General features: G+C 48.1%; 1 protein-coding gene across 3 annotated transcripts in view; it reads right to left on the bottom strand.

Moving 5' to 3' along the window:
- Nucleotides 1-10707: 10707 nt before the first annotated feature.
- GRIK1 (glutamate ionotropic receptor kainate type subunit 1) overlaps nucleotides 10708-12446 on the bottom strand; it is a 97870-nt gene continuing 96131 nt past the window's right edge. For 2 of the 3 annotated variants that reach the window (XM_030948099.1, XM_030948114.1), the window contains one exon: nucleotides 10708-11107. In XM_030948099.1, the coding sequence (XP_030803959.1) occupies nucleotides 10952-11107 (156 nt within the window). In that variant the 3' untranslated portion in view covers nucleotides 10708-10951. The remainder of the gene's footprint in view (nucleotides 11108-12446) is intronic. The other variant, XM_030948107.1, reaches the window with a different exon arrangement.

The raw sequence follows: 12446 nt of genomic DNA, 5'->3' as shown, positions 1-12446 counted from the left end.
ACAGGACACGCTGGGCAGAGGGACTTGGTGTTTCCCAAGGGAAGGTCATCTGCTTCCTCTGCACCAGCTCATTAGACAGTAATTAAGCAGCCCCTTTATTAGCTGGGGCAGCACAGGAGGGTTTGGCTGAGCAGGACACAGCCACACCAGCGTGTCCCAGCGCACTCTGCACCCAAGTGACCCCGAGCTGGGCTGCCACTGCAGGGGGAAGAAGCCTCATCCGCCCCACCGGCTCTGCAGGGCTGCAGGAAGGCATTAATAGATGGAAACAAATATTATTAGTATTTTACAGCTGCACAGCTCCTTCCTGTGCACAGAGCATCCCCCAGGACCCTGGAACAGGGGGATTTGGGGCTGGGAGGGGCAGTAACCCAGGGGAAGAGGACAGTGTACAGGGCAGCATGAGGCAGGCACCCCAAAGAGCCCCGACACGGGATCCTCCGGGCAGGGAAAGGGGGGTACCCAGGAACGGAGAGGCGGGAATGTCCCGCTGCGATATTCCATGGAAGAAGAGCACCATCTAATGACTGGGCTCTCGCTCCGAGCTGCTCGGAGCTCCGCGGCTGCTCCGGCTGCCGCTCCATCCCACGGCCAGGGGGTGCCCAGAGCGCCTCGTCCCGCTGCTGCGTGCCCCAGCTCCGGGACATGCCCGTGGGATGCTCCCAAGGGATGCCCATCCATCCCGGGCAGGCTGGCAGGGCTTGGAGCCGCCTGGCACGGTGGGAGTGTAAAACCCCTCAGCCCAGCCCGATCCCAAAAAGCCCAGGGAGTGTTCAGAGCAGGGCAGGGCTTGTCCTGGTGCCTCTGGAGCCTCGGGTGTCCTGCCTGCTGCTGCCGCTTTCTGGCCAAGAGATTTCCCGCTGCTCCTTCAGCTTTTAGGTCATGCGGGGCTTTGGCCTCCGACTGTTGGGATGTGCAGCCCCCGAGTGCCTCCCCAAAGGGTAATTCCTATTAAAGCAAGCAGGGGCTGGGCCAGGTGAGGGGGCTGAGTGCTCTGGAGGGTGTGTAGGGAGGAGAATTCCTTGGAACACGGGGGAGCAGCTCACAGGAAATGATGGCAACACTTACTGGCGCAAAGAGATTGCCAAATCTCTCGTCTGAGGTTAGGGATGTGCACTGATGAAGAAATCCAGGCTTCCAGCCTGGAAAATTAGGGATCCCACAACTGCCCAGGTTCTGCTGCTTATTCCAACTCTTCTCTTGGCTCAAGACTTCAGCTGGGATTGGAAAGGAGCAGTTCAGTGTCCTGGGTGGGAAATGGGACCTGTGGCCTCTCGTGGGGCTGGGGCTGATCCTTTTCTGCCTGTGGGGCTGGAAAAACCAGCTGGGTTAGGGCTGGGATTTCACATCTGGGCTCTGCTGATGCCTCACAGAGTGCCCGCCCAAAGGTGGGATGCAAATGTTTGGAATTGTGCAGAAATTGTTTGCAGAGCTGGGATGTAAACTGGGGGGCTGGTGGTAATCAGCTGCCTTGCCTCTATGAACTTTGGGGCTGCCTTCTGAATCCCTGCTTGGATCCTGCCTTTTGATGGCTGTGTTTGTAATGCCGGCAGAGGACAACAGGAAAGGCTCATCAGAACTAAAGTGAATAACTCGTCCTCTCTGCTTAGTGAAAAATCCCAAACCACCACCAAAGGAAATAAGACCAGGATGTGTCAGATCCTGGGAAAAAGGAATGGGAAATCACAGGATTTCCACAGCAAGAAGACACTTTTTCATTATTTTCTTAACAAAAAAAAATCAAGAAAGACAATATTCCTGGGTTTTTAAAACGACGATTTAATTTTTTTTAAATGCAAAAGTGGCTGCCCCATTGCTGGAAGTGTCCCCGGCCGGGCTGGAGCAGCCTGGGCTGGAGGAAGGTGTCCCTGCCCGTTCCTTCCCAGCTCGGAACCGCAGATGGCAGCACGACCCTGGGAATGGCTGCCTCGCTGCTCCTGCGGGAGAGCAGCGCCGTCCCAACGCCGTGCCTTAAAAACCCGGAGAAACCCAGCGGGAAAGCGAGTTTAAACTATTTGTGCACAAACTGGGCAAAACAACAGGCCAAGTGCCGCGTCCTGCATGTGGATGCACATTTAAGCCCTTCTTAATATTAAATTGTAAGCACTTTTTAATATTAAATGTGCTATTAGTTCAAGGAGCTTCTATTGCTTCTGTCTAAAGGAGAAGAGGTTTTAAAATTCGGAAGAAAAGATTTGCTGTTACCCCTTTTACACAGCATCACTTCCAGCTCTGAGCTGGTGCCATGAAACGCTGCCTACAAAGAGATAGTGGAGATAAAATACTACCAATATAAATATAAATATAAATATAAATATAAATATAATATAAATATAAATATAATATAAATATAAATATAAATATAAATATAAATATAAATATAAATATAAATATAAATATAAATATAAATAAATTATTACATAGATGTTGAATTGTCTCATTATTTTTGCTGAGAAGCTGCAGTGGGGTCTGCCACAGTAACACTGTGCCAGACTAACTGAGTGTATTTAAAGAAGAATGAAGAAGTTCCAAGCTCATATTTATCTGCTTACACAGATAAAATACTTGTCAACTCAGCAACACACAGGTGCTGGCAGGAATTTATCCTTTATCTGTTATCCATCGGTTTAAAACCCCCACACTTGTTAGTTCACATCTATGTGGCTCTTTCCCCCCCGATATTGTTACAGAAAATGCAGTTATCTTTTTACAAAACTCTTCAAATACCCTCAGCAATAAAAGTGCTTTGAGGGTTATTAATTTGATTGAAAAATTACAAGCTAGACTGGAAAGCAGCTTTTTGTTGGAACAATAAGTGGGAAAGCCTTTGTTCTTGAGGTATTAAAATGCAAATGCTAAAAGCAAGAGGGTAGTGGTGTCATAAAAAGAAAATCATTATCTCAAAGGTGATTATTGCTTTACAGTTGTGAGTAATTTCCAAGTACCTCACATGCTTTTTCTTAGTAATGGAAAATGACCTGTGTATGACTCCAATCACAAAAACAGCTTTGAAAAATCCTTTATTTAAGCCATCCAAAAATTATTTCTGCTCTATCTTAAAACCAAACAGTTCTGCTTCAAACGAGGGAGTGCATTTTACACCAGGCTGTAAAACTGTGAGCATACAGCCTGAAACCTGGATAGAACCAAGGCATGACATGAGGCAGCAGCACATTCATCCTGCTTTTCTCCTGCTCTGAGGATCAGGTTTGTGATCCCAGAAATGCCCTTTGCTCGCTGGATTACCCTGTGGAGCTCTTCATGGGCAAAAATATTTGTCCCTGGAGGTGCCCCAGGAAGGGCTGGCGGGGGCACTCGGTGCTCTGGGCTGGGGACAAGTGGCCATGGGGCACAGCTGGGGCTCAGGGCTCTTTTCCAGCCTCAGGCATTCTGGGATTCCGGGACTCCGTGCCCATGGCTGGGGTTTTGCTTGCAGGGTCACAAATTTGGGTGAAAATCTCTCCATCAAATCCCTGCTGTGCCAGGGACCAGAGCATCTGTGGCAGTTTGGGTTTGTCCTCCCAAGGGAGGACACCAATTTGAGATATTTGGGTGTTGGAACTTCCAGGGAAAATACCTTGGGGAGAAATGTGATCTTCTGGAGCCAAACTGGTGATTCACAGCCACCTTCTGCAGGTGGCCCTGGTGGGAGCTGGAGATCCTGTCTAAGATCCTGCCCCAAAAATCCAACTCTTGGGTTCCGTTCTCACATCAGAAACCAAAGTGCAGCAGGACTGTGTAGTAGGATTCAGGACTCTCCTGTTCACTAGAACACAATTTATGGTTTATATATATATATATATATATATATCTATATATATGTGAGAAACATGTTGTGCAAGACCCAAGAGAAGTCTTGCCCTTTTTGCTGATATCCTTCAGCTGGTTTTCATCCCTTAAAAAGTTTATTTTGTGCAACTCGGACAATATGAAAAACATGGAGAAGTGGTGCAACATTGGTCATTACTCCCCACAGATTTTAAAATTACTTCACACAGGTTTTAAAACGATGACTTAATCATTTCAGGGATGTTCTTAAAAGTTTCCTAATCCTCCTCAAGGCAGGGAGAAGATCTCACCTTAATCCTTGTATTCTGTGGGTAGCATTTGTGTTGCAAAGGCACTGCACAAAAATCAGGGTGTCAGAAGCCACACTGCAAACATTCTTTTTATTCACTGAGCAGTTTTATCCTGTGTTTGTTTGCTGGTCTGTATAGCAAATGTATTTTCCTTTCTGACCTTGTCCTGCTCCTCTCAATAAACCCCCAGATAACTTTTGCTGCTCTGTCCAGCTGTGTGTGCTCTGTAAGGAAACAATCCAGATTAAGAAAAGTTTAATTCTGGCTCACTGGCAGCAAACTAAGTGGAAAACAGTTCAAAACTCCTACTGAACTTGGGGAAATTACTTTTCCATAGACTCTGCCCCTGTTTAAGTAATTTGAATAATTCAGGAACAGATAAAGCAGGATAACCAGCAGTAACAATGAGTAAATAAAGTGTTTCCAGGACTACCACGGAAAGTGGAGGGAATTTGAAATGAATTGTGGAATGTTTTAAGAGAAACACACCCGGGGGCTCGGATGGATTTTAACTCTTTGCTGAAGAGGGAGAAGTGTTGCAGTTTCTCTCTGCCAGAGGATATTTATGGGCTTTCCTTTGTCTCCCCAGACCTTTCCCAGGTCTGGATGCCTCTGGGGGCAGGAGGAGGCGAAGGGGAGCTCCAGCTGTGTGCCAGAGGCAGCTCAGGGCCTCTAATCTCCAGTCTGTACACACTAGATTAAAGATCTGCCCTGAGTTTTGATTAAGAACGCAAAGTTAAGAGATTAAATACCAGGAAGCCAAATTAAAGAGCTTTAAGTCAATCTCCGAACTCATCAAAGTTCCAAATTTCTAAGCTGTCATTACAGCACAGGATTAGTGCAAAGCTTCTCTACCCTGATTTGATGTCCTTCCCTGGACAATGTGATTTATTCCCCTGTGCTCCCATAAACCCAGCTATTGTCTTGTCTGCAGAGCTCAGCCCACCTGGATCCCCCGGGGGCTTTCCTGGCATTCCAGCCCTGCCCCAGTTAGCCTGGGGCCCATGGTGAGCCTCCCTTGTGCTGCCCTGCTTGGTGAGCCTAGAAAATGCTCTGAGGCACCCACAGCATGGCCTAAAGGAATAAACACATCCCAAGGAATGAATACATCCCAAAAAATAAATACATCCCAGGGAACAAATAAATAAATCCCACTTCCTTCTCACCTCTGGTCAGACAGATCCCAAAGACCTGGGGAAAAGGGAGACACCAGAGTGGGATGAGGCCACTGTGGTTATTCACCTCCAGGTAGCTGAAAATGAGCCCTGAAAGTCCAGAACTGCCGTTCACACCTTTCCAGAGCCAGTTCTACCCAGGATTTTCTGTCCAGGGATCAGCTAAAGCAAGGAACTGCTCTGAAAACACATCCTGCAAGCTGCCACAGTTGTTTTTAAAAGCTGCTGCTGTAATGCATTAAAGTAAATGTCCCCCTGCTTTTCAGGGTGGATAATAAATTGTGTCCTTCCCATTTTTCATTTATGGAATTGGCATGTCTCAGCTACATTAAGATTGTGCTTTCCAGGGCTTTTTCCACAAAAGATAACTTAATAACGTTGCTAAATGCTGTGCTAATTAAAGCTTTCACTTGAAGTTACTCTCCCTTGTAAGACACTGTGCCAAGTGAGCCATTTCCAAATTTGCATCTCAAGCCTTAGAACTTTTTGTAAGAGTTAAGCACACAATTCCAAGCTTTTTGAACCCGCTTTTTAACTTTCCCACATCCCTGTGCAGAATGTTTTATCCAGAACATCAAATCTAAATGTTAAATTGTGGGGAGTTCTTTTTATTTTTAAAGGAAAATTGGAACTTTTGTTCTTCATTGAATTTTATGATCCTCCTTTACAAGTGCAGTTCTTATTAGTGGTTATTTAATGTAGTTATTATTAATAGTCATTTAGTGCACCCATTATTAATGGTTACTTGGTGTAGTTATTACCAGTGTATTTTTACTCTTAAAAGCCACATCAGAGTGAAGCTTTCCATCCTCTGGAATTACTGGAATGGCTGCCCAGCAGCTCCAGCCCTGAGCTGCATTAAAAGGCTGTTCACGTTTTCCCAGTTAAAGTAAATTACTATTATTTCCTTCTCCCCCTCCCTCCCCCATCCAACTGTTGTTGTTTAATTAAGGATAGCGTGCTGCTCTTCAGTGGGTGTTTGTTTATAGCCTGATAAATGTCAGGAATATGCTCTGGTGGGAAGTCTTTTCACTGGGAATACTCAGGTCCTTTTAACCACTACTGCATCTGTAAAAAAAGAAAAATGGTTTTAAAATTTCCTTTACTGATGATTTTAAAATATTTTCTTTATTAATTTAAAAGGAATGTGCAGTTCAAGTTGTGCTTTTTACAATAGCCTTATTCTTGGGGTTTTTTCCCTTTGTTTGTTACGGTTACTCGCTGGCAATGTGCTTGTTTTGAACCTGGAGAGGAAAAGTGCACTTGTGATTTACAGCAGTAGAGAATCTGTACAAGCTATTGCCTGCGGACACATTTATTTTTACTGGTTGTGAAGAGCACCTTTTCCAAAGCCAGCTCAGGCAGCAGCCTCTCCTCAGGGCCTCTGGGCTGTCCTGGAGCCTTCAGCAGGCAGAGTTTGGGTTCCAGGAACATCCCCTTTTTCCACTACGTGTCAAAGTCGAATTGTGGTGGATTTTTTTGTTTTGTTTTGTTTTGTTTTTTTGGGGGGGAGTTTTTGTTTGTTTGTTTGGGTTTTTTGTTTGTTTGTTTGTTTTTTGCATGGGGCTTTGTGGTTAAACACAGGCATTTTACATCAGCTTTGCCATGGAAGATTTTGCATTGCTTTGCCCTTTCCTATATATGGAGAAGAAGATTTCATGGCCCTTTACAAAAGTCAGTGCAACTGCCACGCTTAAATCGCCTTAAAAACAAAGAAAAAACGAATTGGGAAGGTGTTTAAATGCCTTTATTTTTTCAATTTCCCTTAATCCCTTTTACCACAGTTAGGGAAAAGTTTATTTGAGCCCTTGGTGCACTTTGGGCGGTCGGGCTCTCCCAGGGAGTGTCCCATTAAAGGGGTTCAGAGGGTGGGGAGTGTTCCCTGGATCATGCTGACTGATGGGCCTGGCAGAGCTCCAGTCACTGAGCAGTGCCTTTAAAGCTGCCTTTTCCCAGCAGCTTTGTGCCATGAGGGGACAGCCCCCTGGTCCTGGAGTGCTCTCCAGGCGCTGCTCAGTTCCAGCCAGGTCTGTGGGACACAAAGCCCACAGCCTGGCACACGCATCCAGCACTTTGGGGGATGTTTGCCACGATTTTGTTATTATTATTTAGGGAATTAAATAAGGAGAAGACAAATTAGTTCAGAAATTCCTCAGGGACTTTGCCATTGCCAAGTTTGGTTCTTGGCTCTGCCAGCGATGACTTTGGGTGCTGAACACCTCTGGAATGGGTCACTGTGCAATTTCCACCTGTGGAAATCCCTGGGAATGGGTTTCCCTCTGCTTTCACTTGCCCTTTCTGCCTGGAGGGGATGGGAGGTGTCAGCTGCTTGCTTGGCCCTGCAGTCACTCCTGAGCAGAGCTCAGCCTATTGGGACCTGACCTGAGCTCAGCCTGGGCAGGCTTTCCCTGCCACCAGCACTCCAGGCTGAGCAGCTCTGTTTAAGGCTGGAATAAATGATGAGTGCTTGAAAAGCTGATGGGAGAGACAAGCACGTTTCCATTCTCTCTGAGCAACCTGGGGGTTTTTAATGCATAGCTCTCTTAATGAAAAGCTGTAAATTCATGGCTTCTCTCAGAGGTGGAGCAGCCTGCAGGTTTAGAGTGCTGAATTTCTAAGAGGCTGTTATCAATCACAGTCCTTCTGGTTTAGCCAAACCAAGACAGAAAACCTGGGGAGGAATCTCTTTGCCATGAAATTCACAGAGCAGGCTTTCAGCTTGGTGGGAAGTCACACTCCTACCAATAATTACTGCCTCTGGGACTTTATCTAAGTGTACAAATCCAGGGCCATTGGTTGAGGTGCAAAACCAAATTAGGTTCCTTCTGTTTATGGGATTAGATTTCTGACCCAAGCACCCTATTTCTTCCCTTTATCTGCTGTTGACCTGAGCAACAGCAACAAAAAATACTTACAATTTCTTTATTACCTTAGTATGCTAAAAAAAAATCCTTACAGGGATATCTACATCTCTGTGTTTGTGTGGGGGAATTGAGGGACCTCTCAGGACTCCTTCCAGTTCAGTTTTCTGGCTTCCCTGTGTAGGACATTGGAATATGTCTAGAAACAGCAGAAGAGGCCCTGTATGTGTGTATGTGTGTGTGTGTGTGCATATATATATATGTCTAAATTATTGTGCTATTTCCAGTAGCCCTGGAAGGTCAGATTTGAAGGGGAAATCCCCTCTACAACCCTTAACTCCCAAGGTGCTGTTGGATTTCCTAAACAAAAAGCAAACCCTAACACTGCCTGAGTTGAATAAACATTGATCATCTATTAATATTAAGACTGGTATGTCTTGCTGCTGCTTTGGCTCCGGATCAGCATCATCATTTATTAACATTTTGAAACAGCTCTGCAGAATGGGGGATGCTCAAACTGGTACCTGGAAAATCTCCCCCGATCTCTCCACAGAGAATTTGGGAGGTGAGGAAAGCAGAAGAAAATCAGCCAAGATGGATGCAGGAAGTTGGGCCCCTCATTTTGCCCACTTTCTATGCATTTTGCATAAATCAAAGGCCACATTTTCAGTCTATGTTAGATCATCAAATAGCTCTTTTCAAAATGTCAGCAATTCACTGCCCCAATAGCCTGCCAAATAATATTTAATCAATTGCAAATGGGATGCAGATTCTCCTGGAAACTCTGGGGAATTGTTCACCTCAGCTAAATGCACGTAACACTTTAGGTCACTTCCTGCACTTGCCTTGGCTGAATTAGCATGGACAAAACTGTGGTTGGAATTACTGCAGAAATGTGCAGAGATGATGAAGCTGAAACCCAAATAAATAATGAATGCAGCCCTCCTGTTGAATGGCTCTTCCCTAGCACTGGGTCTCATTAAAATCAATAGAAGGAGCAGAGAACAAAAGGCCATGTATTTACTGAGTTTAGCCTGTAGATAATGAAGTGGCAAATAGGTCACGCTGCTTAGGAATTTATTTAAAGCAATTTTATTTTGATAATGCCAGCTGTCACCAAGTGCTGCTGACAGGGATGGTCTCCCAGTTAATTTTTCTTCCTACCTGAGCAAGCCTTGACCCTTGAAATACCAGCTCTGGGTGCACAGAGCAGCTCTGGGCAGGGGGCTGGAGGTATGGGCACTTTGCGTGGTAAGAGGAGAAAAGGAAAAGGGAATTTAGCTATCCATAGCTGGGCAAGTTCGCTGTCTTTAATTCCATAGTCAGATAAATGTTATACTCGGCTTTATAGCACTGGGCCTGCTGAAAGGATTGCAGCCCCTGAGCTCCAGGTATGCACTGAAATGAGGAGATAACTTTGGGGTCTAGAGGAGAGCAAAGATCCCCTTGCAGGGCTCAGTCTCTGGCTGGGATGGCATTTCTGTCTGGAGAAAGGGAGCTGATCATTTGGGAAAAGTGGGGACAGTGACAGCATGCTGGAAAAGATGTCCTCGAGCCTCAGAGCATCCCCTAGGGATGCTCAGAGTGATTTAATCAGCAGGGAAAGATTATCTAATCAGTCATGAACCTGGGGTTGAATTTTTAAAAAAGTAGTAATTTTCTGTTCATTCTGAAAGGGAAACAGGAAACAAGTGTGTCTGACAGAAAGGTGTCCTGGCTGGGGATTGCCTGTGGTGACATCCATGACAAGAGGAGCCTGTGTCACACAGGTGTGCACTTGGTCCTTGCGCCTCTGAAGCAGCAGAGCCTCTGCATTCCGTCATTCTTGCAGGGGGGCAGGTTCAGGGTGTGTGTGGTGTCAGTGGGAGGTGAGGGGCAGCCCCAGCCCCTGTGGGTGTGGGATTCCTGCCAGGGTTTGTGCGATGGAGCTGCTGGGCCATCGCTGTGCCCCAAGCAGAGCCCAGGCTGTGCCTCCGAGCAGGGCATTCATCTCCAGGCAATCCCTGCTGCACAGCAGAATGCCGGACTAGCAGTTAGGAGCCCTTGTGATTACAGAGATTAACTGCTAAACACATCACTCCTCCGGGGGCCAGGCCTCCCTTTTCATTTGGAGCCGGTAGCCCGTTAAAATTACTGCTCTGGCAATTAGGAGAGCACGAACCACTGACCTGCACAGGGGTTGTGCTTTAGGAGAACCTTGCTAGCAGTATTTCTGCCTGTTTGCTTGTTAGGCAGCCCACTTTCCTTCCTCTGGACATTACCTTTTCAGAAGATGCTGCTTTATTGGGAGGAAAAAGACCAGGCAGCTCCAAGCCTCCATCCAAGCTGGCCTTAGATAATTCCAGGGACCCTGTGCCAGGGCATCCCCCCCCCACAGGGAGGAATTCTTTCCCAGTATCCCATCCATCCCTGCCCTCTGGCAGTGGGAAGTTCATTCCCCCTTGTCCTATCAGCCCAATGAGGACACTGGCTTCCCTAACCTCTAACCAGCCTTGTCTGGAAATGGGACTTATTGGGATACAGGGAGGAGGTCACTGCAGTCAGGGAAAAGAAAAGTTTCACTCCCAGATTCTTGGAAAAAAGAACCCTGTCAGTTGTTTATTTATTTATTTAGAAAGCACATACAGCGATGCACGGGGAGGTGATGGAGATGCAGACCAGGTGAGCAGAGAAATCCAGCCCAGAGGAAGAGCCAGACCCCTCCTGGAGGATCGGTAGTACATCAGTCTAGGCGAGCACTTCAGCTGCTGTACCTCTAGGTTAAAAGAAGGAGCCACGGGGAGCCTCTGAGGAGCGGGAGCTGGCGTCCCCTCGGGCAGGCTGGCTCTGTCCTGGCTCACGCCATGGTCTCCTTCCTCAGCGTGCGCCGCTGCTGGCACGTCAGGATGCTCGGGAAGGACGACTTCCCCTTCGTCCTCGACCTCTTCTTCAGCTTCTTCTGGTGCTTGAGGGAAATGCCCAGCTCCTCCATGATGGCGTTGAAAGAAAGACACTGTGGGGAGAGGGGATGGAATTAAACGCTTCCCACAGGGAGAGCCTGGCCAGAGCTGGGCCTGGCCCTGGTGGAGCCCTCAGGTGAGGGCAGTGCTCAACCTGGGCCATTGCAGAGCCCTCAGGTGAGGGCAGTGCTCAACCTGGGCCATTGCAGAGCCCTCAGGTGAGGGCAAAACTCAACCTGGGCCCTCACAGAGCCCTCAGCGCTTGGCCCGGGCCCTCACGGAGCCCTCAGGTGAGGGCAGAACTCAACGGGCCTACGGGCCCTAGCGGGGGCCCTCACGGAGCCCTCAGGTGAGGGCAGAACTCAACTGGGGCCCTCACGGAGCCCTCAGGTGAGGGCAGAGCTCAACCTGGGCCCTCACGGAGCCCTCAGCACTCGGCCCGGGCCCTCATGGAGCCCTCAGGTGAGGGCAGAGCTCAGCCTGGGCCATTGCGGAACCCTCAGGTGAGGGCAGAGCTCAGGTGAGGGAGCTCAGCCGCAGAACCCCAGGTGAGGGGCCACGGGCCGGAGCCCTCAGGTGAGGGCAGCTCAGCGGGCCAGGAGCCCCAGTGAGGGCAGAGCTCAGAACCCTCAGGTGAGGGCAGAGCTCAGCCTGGCATAGGGGGTGGGCGGGAGGGCAGAGCCACTGGGCCATGAACCCTCAGGTGAGGCAGAGCCAGCCTGGGCATGGGCCCTCAGGTGAGGGAGAGCTCAGCCTGGGCCATCGAACCCTCAGGTGAGGGCAGGCAGCCTGAGCTCAGGGCGAGCTCAGCCCGGAACCCTCATGGTGAGGGCAGCCTGGGCCATTGCGGAACCCTCAGGTGAGGGCAGAGCTCAGCCTGGGCCCTCACGGAGCCCTCAGCGGTCGGCCCGGGCCCTCATGGAGCCCTCAGGTGAGGCCAAGGCTTGGCCTCAGAAGATCCAGCTGGGAAAAAATCCCTGGACACAACAGGTGACTGCAGGGGTTTTTGCCTAACTCATCTTCCAGTGACTTTCATGTAACTTTGGCTCAACTAAAGACGTTGATGGACGTTTCTGAAATTCCCCACAGGCGCGTCCGCCAGGTTTTGGTGGCTTCGTCACAAAACTTACCCTTTCTCGGTTGACCCTGGCCTTACAAAAGAAAAGATCTTGTTTTAAACACCATATACTTTAGTCACAAAAGGACCATGAGCATGCTGGAGGAAACAAAGAAGGGTTTTTTCAAGGTTTCTTTGTGGTTTAGTTATTTTTCCCTCATGAAATGAACGGACATTTCTCAAATATAGCACAGGCCTCAATCTTCTTCTTTTCTTTGGAAAGAATCTTTTCAAATACCGTGGTGTGAAGAAAGGAGATAATTACCACAAGAATA

The sequence above is a fragment of the Camarhynchus parvulus genome, chromosome 1 (genome assembly GCF_901933205.1).
Source record: "Camarhynchus parvulus chromosome 1, STF_HiC, whole genome shotgun sequence".
Lineage (NCBI taxonomy): Eukaryota > Metazoa > Chordata > Aves > Passeriformes > Thraupidae > Camarhynchus > Camarhynchus parvulus.
The sequence above is the reverse complement of the archived record's forward strand: the minus strand, read 5'-3'. Positions and strand labels throughout refer to the sequence as shown.